At 40.8% G+C, this 18,551-nt stretch overlaps 1 protein-coding gene across 4 annotated transcripts in view; it reads left to right on the top strand.

Annotated features, from left to right (window-relative positions):
* Positions 1 to 18,551, top strand: part of ABCC4 (ATP binding cassette subfamily C member 4 (PEL blood group)) — a 189,924-nt gene that overhangs the window by 169,088 nt on the left and 2,285 nt on the right. For 3 of the 4 annotated variants that reach the window (XM_010980230.3, XM_064493028.1, XM_064493029.1), the window contains 3 exons: positions 1,355 to 1,527; positions 1,909 to 2,014; positions 10,030 to 10,164. In XM_010980230.3, the coding sequence (XP_010978532.3) occupies positions 1,355 to 1,527; positions 1,909 to 2,014; positions 10,030 to 10,164 (414 nt within the window). Of the gene's footprint in view, positions 1 to 1,354; positions 1,528 to 1,908; positions 2,015 to 2,276; positions 2,438 to 10,029; positions 10,165 to 18,551 lie in introns of all 4 variants that reach the window. The other variant, XR_010383585.1, reaches the window with a different exon arrangement.

Consider the following 18,551-nt stretch of genomic DNA (forward strand, 5'->3'; position numbering starts at 1 on the left):
CAGTGACCTAGTCAATTAATTACCCCAATTACCCTGCAGCATTCATTTTATTCCTCTGGTCTTGGGGAACATCTGCTGTGATGGTCATTATTAACTGAAAGATAAATGAGGTTCATGTCAATAAAATGCTGTGACGTTTCATAAGAAAGTGTTTATAAAGGTAAATTATATAGTTCGAATATGCTGATAATTATTGCCAATCATGTCATTTTAATGCTGCACAGTGATTGCAGGTATCAGAACCCTGGAGCTTTTGCTCAGTTTTTATATGGACAGGATCCTTTCTAGAGGATTTTCTGTTATTTGTGTCATGTTTCCCTCTGGACCAGTTTTTTGAGTTTCCTCACCCTTGCATGACAGGGATTTAGACTTTTTTTCTTTTTTTTTTTTTTTGATGTGACGTCAGTATTTTATTACTTCCAGCCACATTCTGAGCATTCACTTGGGTGACCTGAAAGGAACAGGGAATTTAGAGGAAGGATAGTAACTGACATTAATTTAAAAGTACAAAAATGCTTGAAGGTTGGCACTCCTGATTTTCTCTCTCTCTCTCTCTTTTTGATTTTGACTCTTAAAGTGCTGCTGGTGTATACATTTTAATACCAATTATTTTGTGTATTTGCCCTACTTCTGCAAGCTGATTCTAAATTATGGATGGCAGAAACATTATCTAGACTTCTAAACCATAGACAGGCTTTTAATTCCTCATAGGACCTAGCTCTTTTGCTTTTAAAAAGTAAGCACTTATTAAATAGGTACTGAATGTTTGATTGATCTTTTCATTTCAGATTAGTGCAGTTTATTCCTTTAAAAAAAAAAAGAAAAGTTTTTTGGCATAAATTCTAGTGACCAGTTGCTCACGTTGTTGTTTTGAATTGGCACGTTTTGTCATTTAGTGTCACGCTTCCAGGGATAGCTGACATTTGTCGTTTATAGATGCACTTTGACTGGGAGCAAGCAGATTTGGAGGCTTGACAGTTTCCTGCCAGTGATTCTGGTTTCTGAGCGCATGTCTGCACTGTGTCTTTAAACACCCACCCTGCTCCCCAGCAGCGGTGGGGATTTTATTTTCCTCAGGCCTATTGCTTTGCCTTCTCTTACTTGAATAGCAGTAGGCATCTGATTTTGTTTAGGTTTGTGAGTCTTTGTACAGTGAACTTCTAGAAGAGAAGAGATGGGGAGAGCAGTTAACTATCAAATACAAAACAAGAAGGATGATCCACTGATCTTGAAACCACAGGACAAATTTAAGCCATCACCTGAGTAAACATGTAAGCTATGTAAGAAGTCCTGAGGACCCCAAAACTGCAATAACTAAGAGGTTTGTTTAGGAAAATTCTTCATGTATCCACAGGTACAACTTAAAGAAGCCATTGAAGATCTCCCTGGCAAAATGGATACTGAATTAGCAGAATCAGGATCAAACTTCAGTGTTGGACAGAGGCAACTGGTGTGCCTTGCCAGGGCTATTCTCAGGAAAAATCGGATACTGATTATTGATGAAGCCACAGCAAATGTGGATCCAAGGTATGGAGCTGAGGTCCCCTGTTACCTGGAATCTGAATCTTCAATGTTGTAAATGGGAATCATTTAATGATGCTGAGAAGTGTTCCTAAGGGCTCTCTTTGCCCGAAAGACATCTCTTGGAACATTAATTCCAGAAAACGAAGAAATCAAAACAATTTCCAGTTCCTGTTCATTTCAAGCAATTTTGAGGGAAGGCTGTCTTCCGTTGTTTTATGAAAAACAGTAAATTTCTAAGGAGGCTTTTTAAACTCAGTTTGCCATGAACAAGATTATGCCTTGAAGTACTGATTTTTAAAAGCATTATAAAAATATCCTATATTTTTAAGTCTTAAGTTTGCTTTCCTTGTCTTTACTGAATTCAATCATCATCTTTGATTCCAGAACTGATGAGTTAATCCAGAAGACAATCCGTGAGAAATTTGCCCAGTGCACTGTGCTAACCATCGCTCACAGGTTGAACACCATTATCGACAGTGACAGGATAATGGTAAGACTCTCCTCCCCTGTGGAATTGGAATTACAGTAGTTTCCACTTACGTTCAGTTTTTCAATGTTTCCTTCCTTGTAAACATTCATAGGAACCTCTAATCAGTGAATTTGCTCTTAATGTTTTCCTCTCGTGCCAGACAGTAACTCAAGTATTTAACTGTACTTTCAGAACGGGCTGTTAAATAATACATCCAGTAATTTCATCTTTTAATATTAAAAGTTTAATCGTTTAATTAAATGGCCTTTTTTTTTTTTTTAAGATGGTCAACCATGAAAATGTTATAAATTCAACATCTATCTCCATAATTCAGAGCGTCAGAACACAAGTCATTTTCCCTGCGTCATCATGGTTGTTTCAGCATTTTTGGATTCCCTTGATTGAAAAATTATCCTTTCATTTAGACTCCTCTGAGATTGCTGGGTAAGGCTGCAGAATTTCCCAGCTTTGGGGACACTCACAGTATGTGCTGTCAGAGGGGAAATCTATGAGAAGAAAGGTCCTAGTGAGAAAAACAAAAGTGACCTTTTATTCCTACGTTTTACCTGGCGCCTTGTTGCTCTTGTCCCTCAGCATCGTATTTTGCAAACTCCCCAAAAGCATCCTTCTTCCATAGGAAGTGAATGATGCTGTGAAGGTTACCCGTTTCAAGCCCTTTGTCAGGCTTTAGAGGCAGTGGCAGAAAGATGGCTTGATATCCAGCTCTGTTGGGGGTCTGTTCACATAAAATGTTTGCTCCAAAATTTACCCTAGACATTTATTTTTGGTTTTTAGTATTACAACTTTGATGGTAGCAGCTTCCTTTTATTATCTAAGTCTTTGAAATACTGTCACCTTGGAACGTATGAATGTTTACGGACACAGTGATGCAGGACAGAATTTGGCAGATGCGCCAGTGGCTCACTCCTAAGTCTTCATCCATCAGCACTCGATCCACAGATAGGAACGTCCAGTTCCCAAGTATCCCCTTAACCAATCACCTTTGTTGCCTTTATCAAAATGTACCCATTAGAACTTTACTTATTAATATCTCCTGGTAAATTTCTGTAACCTGAAACTTTTCTCTCTTGGTGAGTGTCTTTACAGCCCACCCCTCCTCACTTCTGATTTTATCTCTCTCTGCTCTCCCTGTTTGCTTTATAGCAGAAGCTGTTTTGATGGCCTTTCAGTTCTCCAAATGCAGTGTTCACTCTCTTGCAGCCCTGCGCCCTCTCTCGACTGTTGGTGACTTTGAGTAGTGAAACGGTTGGGTTTGGGATAGACAGCCAAGTGCAGCCAAGCGTACAGCATGATGGACTGCATGCGGGATATGAGGGCAGAGAGAGGGGTCCACGTTGGTTTCTAGGGGTGGAGCCTGAGCACCGTGGTGAGTGGGTAAGACTGAAGGGGAAGGGAAGTGTAAGGGTTCTCTTTGGAGCCTGTCACCTTTATGATGACCAACCGTGTTTTCTTTGGTGGACTTTGTCCTTCACCGTGGAGCTGCCCTTCCCACCCCTGTGCTGGGAGACCTTCAGTTTAAGGCTCCCTGGCAAGAGTTCATCAGTGATGTCGCAGGGAGGCCCCACCAGATGTAAGCTTGGCCTCTTGTTTACATCTTGGGCCGAGCTGGTTTTGGTTGTTGACTCCTTTGGTAGAAAAGCCAGGATTAGACCTCAGGGGACCCAAGAGACAACTGCCCCTGAGCTTCATCCACTCCAGGTGTAAACCTTATATTTGATTCTAGAGCTTCTGATTACCAGCTGGCTTTCAGTTTGGCAAAACAACATAAGTGATGTTCTTTCTTGAACTTTTGATTTTGGAAACATTTTTTTCTTGCTTGCCATAGAAATACAGGCATACCTTGTTTTAGTGCACTTTGCAGACGTGCTTTTTACAAATTGGATGTTTGTTGCCACCCTCGTCGAGCAAGTCTTTCAGCAGCATCTTTTCAACAGCATTTGCTCACTCCATGTTTCTGTCACATCTTGGTAATTCTCAGCAGTATTTCACATTTTTTCCCTATCATTGTGATCTGTGATCAGAGATCTTCGATGTTACTCCTCCCACTTGCTGAAGGCTCAGATGATGGTTAGCAATAACTTATTTTTAAATTAAGATATGTACATTATTTTTTAGACATAATGCTATTGCACACTTGCTGGGCTACAGTATAGTGTAAACATAACTTCTGTACACCCTGGGAAACCAGAAAATTCGTGTGACTCACTTAATTGCGGTATTTGCTTCTTTGTGGTGTTCTGAAACTAAACCCCCAAAATACACGCGGGATTCCTGTACCTGTTTCCTTTCCAGAAGGCAAGTGACTGTCTGTTCTGAAAGTTTGAAGGACATAAAGACAAGTCAATCCTTTCCAGAGCCTAAGGCCCCAGAGGGCGGGTAGCCAGCCTTGGGCAGTGGCTGGGGTGGATGCTGACAGATGCAGACGAAGGGCAGAACCCTCAGTGCCATCTCCATAACGTCGTGTAATTGCAAGCGCTTAGGGTGTAATAATTACATTTTGTTGCACTGGTGAATACTTCTGCACAGAGACGGGTATGGTTTTATTTACTGCGAGTAAATCAAACAAAAGGCTTGTTGAGAAACAACTGTGACCTAATTAATAGCTTTGTTTATGTGTTGTCTCTCCAGAGGGATTTACCCAGTTTGGGTTCATTAAGCACCATTAATGTGTTAGGCTTAGAATTCTGTTTTACAAAGACGTTCTCTCAATTTTAACTTTATTAAACATGATGTAGTCATAATGACAGCTAATTTAATCTTCCTTATTTGCTCCGTTGCCACAATACAGTGGAGGAAGACAGGCGAATGAGAAATCCTCTTTCTTCTAATAATCACCACTGTCTCTACACTAACGGCTTCTCTCTGGAGTTTTTGGAATTGGCTGATTGCTTCCAACCTGTTTTCTCTTCAGCCAGTAGCACAGCTCTCCCTCCCACCCTGCACACTCCAGTCTCCCTAACACCCCGGATTCCCCCTAGTAGGGTGAGTAAAGGAAGCGTATGAAAATTGCAGTTGCTCTTAGAATAGTGTTGCCTGTGTTCAACATCTTCACTGTTGGCAGTTATGAGAATTCTTTGGAAACAAATGATGGAGGATCAGAACCAGGGCCAAGAAACTCAGATTTCCCCTCTTCCGTCTATAGACAATCTTATGGTTTGATATTCTTGACCTTGGCTTCCTCAACTCAAACTTCTTTTTAGTAGAATTTTCCCCAGAGATGTCAAGATCAGAAACCACTGTAATATACCCACCTGGAAAAGAATATAAACAGCTCATACCTAACTAGCATTTTAATTCAATTATATTTTTCACCTTCAAGGGACTTTTCTTTCATTTGCCTCCATGGCTGCAGTTAGAATATTTCAGAAGAGGAAAGCTGCTTCCAGAACATGCTAGTACAGGTCATTCACGTTTTCAGAGAGAAAATTAACTAGGAGGGAGGTAGTTATTTCAAGACCCCAGAAAGGATTTTGAGTTAATACTTCTCACATTGTCTAGTCACTGAGATAAATCACAGACACTCATTTTACCAATGAGGGACCCAACTTCCATGATTGGATAAGTGTCTCTGTGTCACCTGGCAGCCGGAACAGAGGTTGGAAATTCAGATGGTCCCCTCCCCACTCTACTTGTCGCTAAGTGGGGTCTCCCTTTATTGCCCGTCACCATACTGAAAACTGTTCTTGGCATCTCCTTGCTGTCTGTCATCAGGCTTTTCCTCCTGTCCTGCCCCCCACCCCTCCCTGCAGACACCCCATTATCACCGATGGCATCCTCCCAGTGAAATCAAGTCCAGTTATTTTGCAGTAGGTCCACTTAACTTTTCGTGTCTAGGACCGCTACCTGGCATAGCTGCAGGTTCACAGGCCTGATAAACACATCTGCGCTGAGTTTATGTAACTGGCTGACTCATCCGACATAATGTATTTTTTTCTTGACCCCCTAGAGAGCGGCCCACAGCTCGAGGCTGGCGTTCCTGGAGGGATCCTGGGGTTGAGGGATTGTTCCCACACCAACTTGAATGTGTGGTTTAGTTTATAGTTTTACTTGGGTTATAGGTAGACCGGGGAATGGCGGGAGATTATTATAGGAGCCTTTTCTTGTGGGAATAATAAAGGATATTAAAAGAAAATTTCAAAATTAACCTATTTTCCTGTACATAAAGAAAACTTGGGAGTTCTGTTTTGTTTATTGGTTCTGAAATGTCTAGAATCTTTGATCAAACCAGTCAATGTAAAGGCTAAGTGGGTGCAAGTCTACTCCATGCCTTTTCTGAGTCTGCGTCCCAGTGCAGCTCTTGCAGCCCCGGATGTGAGCCTTGGCCACGCTGCATCCCTGCTCCTTTCAGCTCTTGATCCTCTCTGACTCCCCTTTTCTTCTTTCTCTTTTCCAATATTTGACATAAATAGTTTCGAGCCTCCGTTATCAAGTCTGGCTTTTCTCTATGTCATTTTCCCTCTCTCTCTCTCCGTCTTGCCTGTAGTCATCACCCTGAGCCATGTGGTCTTCCAAGCCTCCATCCCTCATCCTATAACGCCTGTATCCCATTGCCTTAGCTGTTTCCTGTGCTAGGAGACACGTTCCCGCCTTGGTCTCACCCTACAGTCTTGCCAAACTCCACTACTGGGTGGTCACACAATCATGCCCTGAATTTAGTTTCCTTCATATTAATCTTTCAGCCAGCATCCATTGTGTGCCTGTTACCTGTCGTGGTCAATGCCACAGCCCCGAGGTGCAACAGTGAACAAGGGAATCCACACAACCCTGCCCTTTAAGGAGTTGCCATGCTCGCCTCCAGCCCTGTAGGCCCATGTTGCTCCCTGTGTCTGGGATGACCTGTGCACCCACCCCGTTTCTGCATATTCCAAGGCCCAGTTCACTGTCCCCTCTCCTCCTTGAAGGTAGTTCTCACAACCTCTGGCCAGAAGTTATCTCTTCTGGTACTAAACTCCTCCTTTTGGTGCTTCTTTTCTTGTATTCTAGACACTTGAGGATTTTCTTCTCTTCTTTCAGTATAGCCTCCATAAAGGGCGGGGCCTGTGACTTGACGTCTGCCTGCTTCTTCCACAGCATCTCGCATAATGCCATCAGTGTAGCTTAATATGCAACAAATGTTTGCTGTGTAAATTTGGAAATTAATGAAAATTTACTTAAGTTTACCTTGAATGTCTGTTGGCTATGTGTTGCTTGCTCTTTGTCCTGAAAGTTCAGTAAAATTGGTTTTCTTTTTCTGTGAGTACACACTAGGCAGACAGTAAATAATTTGAGCCTGACATTTTGCAGTGGGAAATAAAAAGGGGAAATATTGATGTCTACAAGCATATTTTCTTAAATTGTATACAAAGTTAATTATGCACATGGAAAGGTATTTTCTAAAGTTGAATGTTTAAATTCTCATCTCCCTCATTTCACTTCTGATAAAAATTATCTAAAAGTGTCTTTCACTGGTAACTCACAAGGGGAGGGAAGAACACAGGTTCAGACCAGGGTTGAATTCCAACTCTCCATCTGTCCACTGATTTTACCGTCTCAGCCAGTGACTTAGCTGCATCCCAGTCGTCACCTCTGGCCCTGGGCTTCTTGATATGCTTTTGTTCATCTTTGGATGGATGGATGGAAGGGAAGATGGAAGGAAAGAAGAAAGGAATGTTGGATGGGTGGATGGATGGATGGTTGGAGGTAATTTATGTGGACTTTGTTTGTGTACTCGATTTCTAGAATTTGTGAGGACTAGAAAGCATGTGACACTATGAATGTTCATCTCACAGCTGTTTTTATTTTCCTTTTCAAATTCAAAGGCTGCTATTTTAGTTACGGGGTCATTTCACTGATTTTACAGTAGCCATAGTCTTTGTTACATTTCATTTACATGCCAGGGCTTCCCATCTGTTCAAACGTTGCGAATCTGTCCAGTTGGGGCTGTATTAATAAAGCCGTCTGTTTTAAGACACTGTCTTTTGTTTTAATGTATTTTGAAAGGGTATTAAAGTGTTAACAGAAAAAGGTAAACAAAATGTTGCTGTTACCTTTTTAAAGTGTTATCTTACAGAAGTTTAAAATTTAAGCATTGTAAGAAATGTTTCACAATTCTGTCACCCTGCGCAAAAAATAAAACCTGAACACTCCTCGTATAAAATACAATGCACAGCCAAATACCTGTAAGGCTCAAAATAATTTGACCAAAATGATATTTCTGCCATTTATATTGTTATCCTCATTGCTTTCTAAGAGCATTAATTGTTTTCTGGCTTTGACTTTTTAGATATTGGTCAAGTCTGAGAACTCCTCAGTGGCATTCGTGTGTTTTAAACAATAAGAGAGAAAATGGGAAGATTTACTGTTCATTCAAATTTGAATTAATAAAGTAGAAAGTTGGACAAGGACAAAATATTAGTAATACTTCTATTAAAAAATATATGCAGTCTTTATGGTCAGAGAACTCATTTCCACCACCTCTGAAGTGGTGATTTTTAAAAGTTGTTGCTTTTGCAGAATGTAAAGTTCTTTATTGTATGAAGTAACTTGATTTACTTAGTCTTTGTCATGAGAGAGATCTATGTTTTAAAGTTGCATATCTTTCTTCTTCAACATCAGGAGGAATGGTTACGCTCTATAATGTTAGCTTAGGAAAAATTACACATTCAGGGGATCTAAATTGGCATGCCAAATTATAGGAGATTTTACTAATTATGTGGACGTGATGGATTCATTTATTCTTGAACTCTTGAGAAAGCTGTCCTTAGCAGTGATTCACAGTAGTAAATAAAAGGAAAACAGGAGAATGGGCTTTATGAGACTTAATATTTCCGATGAAATACTCGGGGATGGAATTCCCTGCAATACCTAGATGTGGGGGAAAAAACCCCTGTGTCCCCCGTACAGTTTCAGCGTATTCTCTTAAGATGCATTTACTCTAAATATGACCTAAATGAAGAACTAAGCACCACTTAATATCAGAACTGTTTTCCTCGGTACATCATTTGGGCCAATTGTTTTAGGCTCTTTCTTCCCTCTCAAACCATTAACCAAAGCCTCTAGTAAGTAGAAAGGCAGCGTTAAGAGCCCCTACCTCTCCCTTTCAGTTACCAATTAGTGGACATATTAATGCACAATAAATGGGCTGAAAAGGCAGGCAGCTGAAGGAAAAGGGAAAAAGAAGCAACGAAGGATGATTTGTGAAAACAGAGTTTCAGATCCTAGGCATTCACATTGGGGCGCCCCGTGTGCTGTGCAGGCTGCGATCACTGGAATTTGGAGCTCGATTTCTTAATTGCCTCTTTAGTCTTATCCAGAGAGAAAATTGGATTTCTGTAGATTTCTTCTGTGCAGAGCAATTCTGCTAAAGCTGCTTGGGGTAGCGGCTCCTTTTGCCAGACTTTCACTCTCAGAAAAATACCCTCCAACAAAAGCCAACTTCAAAAATCACCTTAACCTCTCCGACAAGGGATTCTGTCTGCCCTTTGCAGCTGACACATTCCAGGACCCTAAAAATTCCAGAAGCATTTGCTTTTTCTTCCCTAAATATTGCTCAGATTGTGTCAGACTAATTCAGCAATTAATTTGCTGTCAGGTCATTGCCATCTGATTTGTATGACATCACCCTGCTTTTTAGGGAAATTGAGTTTGGTTTTCTTGAACTGAGAAATTTCCCAACTCTGAATGTCTATATTAATAGCCCTCAAAGCTCAGAGTCTGAGAGCTCAAAGCACTAAGGTTAAGAACCCCAAATGCCCTTGGCAGAATATAATATAATGCCAGACTGCTGAGTGCCGGTAATCATAGCCTAAAACTTTCATTTTCTTCCTTTCCTATAACATTATAATAATAAAAGGTCGGGTTAGGCCTTTGTCTCCCCAGTAGAACAGGGTAATCACACCATTTAAACACCAGCCAGGCCTCCCACCCAAACAGACTCTTATTCTCCCCGTCCTGGCCCTTTCCGTAGTATTGTCTGAGTTATGATATGTTCCTGCAAAACATTGTGCGCTAATGGGTTTCTTTCTGCTGATTAACAGGTTTTGGATTCAGGGAGACTGAAGGAATATGATGAGCCATATATTTTGCTGCAAAATAGAGACGGGCTGTTCTACAAGATGGTGCAACAACTGGGCAAGGCCGAGGCCGCTGCCCTCACTGAAACAGCAAAACAGGTGAGTCCGCGCAGGGAGTTGTAATTAAAGTTCGTCTCCAAGATTCACTCGTCACGATCTGGCACCAGGGGTCCGGTAACAAGCACTCTGTGCCCTTTTCAATTATAAGCCTCCAGAGACAAAGCTTCGTGACTGGGTCTTAACACGTTGCAGGTGGAGGGTGGGTCTGCTGAGAGTCTGCAGAAGTGGGGGTGGGGTGGGGGGGATGCAGGCTATTTGCACGCTCGCGTGCCTGCGAGACAGATTTCGGATTGGACTTGTCACACGCTTGGGCTCTGGGTTCAGAGTCTCAGAGCACAGAATATTCTCATTTTTCGATCCTTTTTGTTTGATCCTGATTGGTGCTCAGCACATTTGTGATGCAAATGCTTTCTAGGAACATCCTGGAAATGTTTAGAGTCTGAGAAAAAGAATGTGGGATGTAATTAATTGTGTCTAGAAAGATCTGTGAGGGAAAGGTGTAGGTCACTTCTGTTTCCTCATTTGTCAAGAGAACGCCTTTATGATACTGTCACTTTCTCCCGACTTCTTTATTCTTTAGAATTAGGTCCATGTGCCCCTCTGTGCTTCCTCTACTTTCTAGAAGATGAAGTTGTCATGAGGACAAATCAGGAATTCCCGGTACCTTAACAGTGTAGTCTGAATGGTGCTTGAAGGTTCACGAAGCATTTGCACAGAGAGGAGGTGTGGTGGAAGCACTGAGCACTGGGTATGGCGTGAAGAAGGTGCTGGAGGAACAGCATTCAGGTCACGTGGTATCATTCCCACAACAGTGAGGTGGTGATACCTCGTCCTGCAGGTGTGAAAACTGAGATCTGGTTTAAGGGACTTAGCCACTGTCGTGCAGCCACGTGTAATTCTTTCTAAAATAAGGTGGGAGTGGGTTTGATGGAAGGAGGGAGGGAGGGAAGGAAGGTCTGGTATTCTTGGCACTTGAGATGCATGGCTTGGGCTGGGATGAGGCTTCCCATCAAAACTTTGTCTCTGGACATTAAATTATAGGTGCATTTTTCCTTCTTCATGCTTTTCTGCATTTCCCAGATCTTCACTTGTAAGTTGAATAAAATTTCTTATGTAATATTTAAAATATGCCTTGAAGAAGACATGTTCCAGTGTCTGAATGCTTCTCTCTCTATGAGAGATTTGTCTAGAATGTACCTAAGTTCCCTCCATCACTGTTTCATCTCATTCCTCCCCATTAGAAATGAAGAGCTGACCCTTCCACTCTTCATAGGGTGGGGAGTTGCCCAGGGTCACAGAGTTGGCTGAAGAGCCAGCAGAGCTGGAGTTGAAATAGGTTTAGGGACAAGGAAGACTGTTCTGAACTTTTCATAAGTTCTTTCTTTCATGCAAATGTACAGAAGCTGCACTTGGAGCCCTATATTTTTTAAGCCTGAAATTCAGAGTGGTTTCACCTACTAGAGTGTCTCCCAGTTAGAGTTTCACTCCTAAGACCCCATCATTTATCTGGGATTCCCTGTATAACCTAGTCACAAAATAGCCAGGACACTAACAGAATCCTTTTTTCTTTGACCTTTGGCATTTCCCATCATAGGCATGTATCCTCACCTATGAATCAAAGTCTCCGTTTAAGAAATGTGTTATCATTATATATCATCAAACATTGAGTAATGAGAAACCAATTATAGAATTCTAAATTGGTCCAGATAGATTACAATGATAGCATTCAGCACCCTCATTTTACAGGTGAGGAAACTGGGCTCCTTGGAAGGAATGTGATCCCATATATATATCCAGTGCTAGTTAGATAGTTTGCAGGAGACACAAAATCAGAAATCTGCTCTTCCAGTAAATGTTTTAAATCATGGATAACACACATACATAACAGGTGTAGGTCACAGAATGAGAAATCTTGTGATTCCTGGCCTAATAATCTTGCACCTAATTTAACAATGTTAATGCTGAGTTGCATTGTGTAGGTCTTTATGATTTATGTTTTATAGTTCTCACATGTGTGATTTCACTTACTTCTCATGGTGGTCCTTTTTTATTACACCTCCTGGATGAGGAGATCGGGTTAAGGGCTTACCCAAGGTCACGGAGCTGGTCCAGGGAGCACAGAGGGGGACTGCACAGGGAGGCTGAGTGCCCCACTAGGTAATGGGTTGTGTGTCGAGTCTGAGAACTGCTCCTTTTGTGTGGCAGCCGGGCAGGACCTACTTTTCGAAGTTCACAGGGTGGCTGAACATCACTCTTGGATTTCAGCCTTACCTCTGGCTCAGGTCATCTCTACGGAAAAAGACATAAGGAAATACATAATCCTGATTCTCATCCCTGCTGAAATATCTTCTTGACGTTATTTCTGCATGTACTCAGTCCTCTTAAGAGAACAAGCTGTCAGAGTGTCAACTTCTCAAATCTGTGAGCATCAGGTATCAGTGCGTCATTAAGAACTGTGACACCGGGAGGATTAGCCTATGTCAACGAGCTTTTTATTCCAGCGGGTTAGAATTCATGCATTTGAAAAGAAAAGTCAACATCTGGGGAAAGTCACAATTTCTTGACAGTGTAGTTCCCTTTCTGTAAATGTTAGTGCAGGCGAGATGAATCACTGTTTGACGGACCCTTTTACATGATCCGTGAAATAGTCGAGAAAGTGCTTTTTAGATGCATAAAGCTGAAGGGTGCGTTCGTTTGCTAGGGCTGCCATACAGAATGTCACAGATGAGGCGGCTTCAACAACAGGAATTTGTTTCATCGCCGCCTTGGAAGCTGGAAGCCTGAGGTTACGGTGTTGGTGGGGTTGGTTTCCTCTCAGGCCTCTCTCCTTGGCTTATGGATTCTGTCTTCTCTCTGCCTCTTGACCTGGTCTTCCCTGTGTGTGCCGGTGCGCTAATCTCCTATACTGACACCGGCCCTATTGGATTAGGGCCCACCCATATCACTTTGAACTTAGCTGCCTCTTTAAAGACCCTATCTCCAAATACACTCACATTCCGAGGCACTGGGGAGTTTCAAGCTCCAACATACACAATTTGAGGGGATATATTTCATCCCATAACGAAGGATTCATGTCTGTCATTCATTGTCTTCTGTGATGAAGCAGATCTGACTGAGGCTTTTTGAAGTTTGTTCCCAGTGTGTAACAGTGATGTCATTTTATCTGTTCCTGAAATCAACCAGATACAACCCAAAAGTTATTGGACCCCAATATCCTAGATCTAGGAGCCTGGTCCAAGTAGGACCTGTGGAAGGGGTAACCAGCAGCCTCATGGCCTTACATCACCCAAGGTCTCTAAGCCTCAGGGTCCTCACCTGTATGTGGTGCAGGGATCACAGCCCTGCACCGTGTTTTCACCTGCCCTACGTCTTCACACTGTTATTACAGGGAGCAGATGAGAGAGCATTTGATTAAGTGCTTTGAAGAACAGAGCATTTTTTAGTATAAAAGTTGGATCCTTATTTAAATGGCTGTAGCTTGAACCCTTATCTCCCAATAATAACCAAGTGTCCCCACAATTCTTCTAAGAAGCTCTAGAGATTCTAAGTAATTAAAATGCATTTTTAATCATCAGTTTTTAAACAAATGATACATCTAACTCTACAAAATCCTAAACCTTTACTTTTTAAAATAGGTTTTAAAATTTTATAAACAAGAAGTAAGTCACTCTTGCCGCTCCTGTGGTCACTCCTTCCCCAGGGTGGAGCCCGGCCCCATCTCTGACTGTTCTGTTATGTTCTGCGCATCAGTAAGAACCTGTGCATAGGTGGCCTTCCTGTTTTTAAGCACAAATGATAGTTGTTCTTGCTGTTTTCAGTTGATATTATATCTCAGATTATATCACTGTGTATAGTTACCTCATTCTTCTTAATGGCTATATAGTACTTTTGCTTTCTCCATATCCTCCTTTCTCCTAATCCTCATTTTCCTTCCAATTAATTCTTACAGCTTTATGTTTTTTTTCTTCCCAAAGGAGGAGCTCTCAATTTCACTTACTGCTTGTGTTCTCTTTTATCTTTCTGCTTTTATCTTTATTAATGCCTTCTTTTCATTTATTTTATTGTTGCTTCTTCTTGAATGCATTTGTTTTTATTCTTTCTTGTTTATTTATGAATACTTTAAGGCTGTGAACTTTGAATACTGTTCGAGCTGTACCCTGTAGGTCCTGGAGTGCGGCTTTCATCATAGTTACCGCTTTTATTTCTAGATTCTGCAATTTTGGTTTTCAGTTCCTCTTTAGTCCAAGAATTATTTGAGACCAAGATCTTTAAAACCTCCTGGGGGTGGGATTTTTTTTTTTTAATGTTCATTTGTTTTCTGTTACTTTTCAGTGTGGACTTTATTATCTTGTGATCAAAAAATAGTGTCTACTCTTTCCACCAAGAAACAGTATTTGTCGATTTTTTTTGTGTGTTCTGATATATATGCAGTTTTTGTGAATGTTCTTTGGGCATTTAAAAAGATAAGCTATTGTTTTTAAGTTATAGAGTTTAATTTTTAATTAGATTATTTAATTAATTGCATTATTTAGATTTTCTCTATCCTTATTTATTTTGGTCCATTTGATGTCACTTGGATGTACAGAGGCGAATTAGTCTCATATTGTTCCAAGTTTCACTGTAGTTCTTGGTGTTGGTTTTTGTTTTGTTTGGGTTTGTTTGTTTGTTTGTTTTTCTTTCCATGATTTTTTTTTCAATGCACACATGTATTCATAACTTGTTTTATCAGTATAAATTATATTTTCTACTTTTTTAAAGTTCCTTCTTTCATTATTTAATGTTCCTGGCCCTGAATCCAAGGTGGTTCAAAACTGAAATTGAGTCCCCTGCTTTCATTGTGTTTTCATTTGCCTGATGTGTCTTTCATTGTCTTTTAATATCGAGTTATTTATAGATGTGTCTCTTGCAATAGTGAGTAGGTAGGTTTAGCACTGAGATTTAATCTTAGTCTTTTTTAATAGACGAGTTTTGTCCATTTACATTCATTGAGATTATAGGTATGTTTTATGTTAGTTTGATTATGTTATACTGTCAAGTTTTTAGTGTTGTTTTAAAAAAGATTTTTTTTGTCCTGTAATTTGCATTTCTTTACTCATTTTATGTACCTTTCATTTCCTCTAGGAATACTTTGTTTCTTATTATTGGCTTCCCACTATAAACAGGACAACATACTTCTCTCCATTCTAATGCCACATTTTAGTAGTTTAAATAGTTTTTCTTCTGATGTTTATCTTCACATCTTTGAAAACACTTAAACCTCTATTATTTGAGTTACTTGTATTAAATGATACTTTCCCATCTCTTAGTTGGCTATGGTTTGTCCTCTGTTAAAGTGTTTTTAAAGCTTTGGGTTGTGATTATTCATTAGTGCGACTGTGAAATCCCTTTGGTCAGTTACGACCAGCATGTTTTAAGAAATAGAAAAGAGCGGAATAGAAGAAAAGTAGCAAATGTGTCTTTCATAGTCATAGTAAATATTTCATGAGACTCCTTTCAGGATAGATAAATGTATATAGAGATAGATAGTCTATACCAAGACTCAATGTAGAGTTAAATGTACTTACTATTGTAGGTGGCTTTACAAATGAAATATGAAAACAAGTCTTTATAACGTCTTAAAGGAAGGTCCTTTGGAGTTAGAACGCCCTACTTACTGACTACATAGTTCACCCTTGAACAACTAGGGTTTGCACTTCAGCGGTGCACTTATGGGAGCGTTTTTCAGTAAATACGTGTTGCTGTACCACATGATCCGTCATTGGTTGAATCCGTGATGCAGAACTGCGGATATGAGAGGCCGCCTGTGAAGTTATCCTCGGGTTCTCAGCGACGTTGGGGGTGAGCATCCCTAACACCTTTGTTGCTCAAGGTCAACTGTATGAAGTGTTTTCCTCCTGCTTTCTAATTTAAGTTTTCTGGTTATAAAATTCTTGGGTGACCCTTCCTCTTACCTAGTGTGTTATATTTTTGCTCTAAGTCGGTTAGTTGGGGAACTGCGCTCTCCCGTGATTGCTGAGATCTGTTCCCCTTGGGTACCTCTCTCTGTCCTGCCACAGCCCGTTGGATCCAGTTGCATAAGGCAGCCCATTCAGGTATTTTGTCATTCAGGATTTCAAAAGACTCCTGATTTCAACAAACACTGGGCTTATTTTTAAATAATTTGGGGGGGGGCTTATTTTTTTATTTCCCAATATCCTTGTTGTTTAGGGTGGTTTCTGAGAGGTTGAGGGGAGGGAAAATTCATTATTCCACTAACATAAAAGCAGAAATCCTCTCTAACTCTCCAGGGCTCCTTGGTAATACACCTGCCAGCATGTACACCAAAGTTTGACCTGCTTTAGAGATGAGGAGTTTGAGGGTTACTGGGGTTGAAATAGGGCCATGCAGTTCGGTGAGAATGAACTGACAGTCTTCAGCCTGAATTCTACATATATTGAACCATCTATTGCTGGCCTTTATCCATGCAGCTTTTATTTCTCTGTTTGCTTTTAATAAGATCTAATTCCATGATGGTGGCTTTATTTACTAGCTGGAGTTTAAGTACACAGCTCAGTTTCAACCTACATTGGAGGAACCTCAATGAACCAAACCCAAGAGAAGGAGGGGGAGAGGGCCGCGAAGCCCCGCACTCACTGCTCTCATGTACCGCTTGCCCTGAGTTTGCTCCTTTCTGGTTCTGTGTCTTTTAATCCTCACACCCATTCTGAGCTGGCATTATTATCCCTCAGATGGAGAAACTGAGACAGAAGGGACAGACAGTAACTCCTCAAAGTCAGAGGTTAGAAAGTGTTAATAACCTTTTCACTGCCTTTCTGCCTCCCAAGTTAATCACGTTCACTCTCAACTTCGACTCTGGGCTTCTGTAAAGATAAAATCAGAAGGTTCACAAAAGGGCCTCCCAGTGTTTTGTTTTCATCCTTCAAGCCGGTGATGCTGCTACTGTCCGTGGACTAAGGGGCCACGTCTCTGAGCAGCAACATAATCACACCCAGCACTTAGCTCAGCGTGTTTTCAACCTGCAGTTTGTAGCCGTCAATTAGTTCCTATGAGGTCAGTCATTGTCTCCTTTCACAAATGAGGCAGCCCCTGCGGAGAGAGCTTAAGTGATTTTTCCAGGATCAGCAGTGGTCCCAGGAGAGAGAGGTGAGACAGGGCCTCTCCATCCCAGGCTCAGCCCATCCATGAGGACTCTGCTGACAAGTGTTCAGTCGTCACAACTCCCTTCATAACCCGTGCTGTGACAAGGATGCCTTCTCTGACTTCCGCTGTCAGCCATTGTGGTCTACACCATGGCAACAGATGGGAAAGAGACAGGTCAAATCAAGGATTTCATACACAGGAAGCTCATTTTTACTATTCAGTTTCAGGTATTTCAGACCATGAAGCAAAGACCATTTTGATGAAAAGTTGCTAATAATATAACATTTTCTTTGTAAAAATTACATTGAGAAGGGCTGTTAGGAAAGGAACCAGCTAATTTTGCGAGGGCTGTCAAGAAGTAGAAAGTGAAATATATTTACTTTTGTTCTTTTGGCAGTTTTTAGTTTCACCAAGAGAGTTCTTAAATACATAGCCATACAAAGTATGGCTAGCTTAAAAAAACGGAGGAAGGAGATGATATGCAATTCGCTCCACCCTCCCTCCCAACTAAAGACCTTATTTTTTTAAATCCTTGCATTATAATGGAAATAGCCTCATATTTCACATTGGGGTCCGAGCATTCTTGGAGAATTTATTTTTCTCCTTAATTAACATTTTTATATATAGCATTTCATATATAGTGCTATTTTGGAGGTAGCAAGTATACAAACAAGAGAAAAAAAAATCACTTAATATGAAAGTAGGTGTCCCAGCGCTTTTCTGTTTCATATGTGAAGTCCATTATCTCCCATGATAACTTTGTTGACAGCACCCCCGAATGTATTTGGAGCCAGGTTTTATAAAATAGACCCAGAATCATATGACTAATCGACCCAGCTCATGACATCAGTCAGCCTCAGATAGATGGTACATTTTCTGTTTTAAAGACTCAAACAAAACTTTTCACATTTTTCTTTGGGGGAAAAAAAATTACATTTGAAGTCCTTTTTCACCCAAACACATTTAGAGATAAGAGCTCACAAGTCTTGACATTATTTCATTTTGTTCTGCGTATCTGTCAGGGAACTGAGATACGATACAGCTACTAAAAACTGACGATTGTGGAACAGAGAAACTTGACAGCATTTCATTTCCTTTATATTCTGATTATACATTTATCAGAAAACCTATATCTCTTCCAGTTCAGCTAGAAATTGGTAGAATTCAGGAACTCAAAGGCTTGGCAAAGGACTGTCCTATTATTTGGTATCATCTTACATTTTAGAGAAGTTGCTTGGTTGAGTCATTGTTAAAGCTTTTGATTCTCTTTTCATTCTTGTGACCCA

This window comes from Camelus dromedarius, chromosome 13, assembly GCF_036321535.1.
Source record: "Camelus dromedarius isolate mCamDro1 chromosome 13, mCamDro1.pat, whole genome shotgun sequence".
In the NCBI taxonomy this organism is placed as follows: domain Eukaryota; kingdom Metazoa; phylum Chordata; class Mammalia; order Artiodactyla; family Camelidae; genus Camelus; species Camelus dromedarius.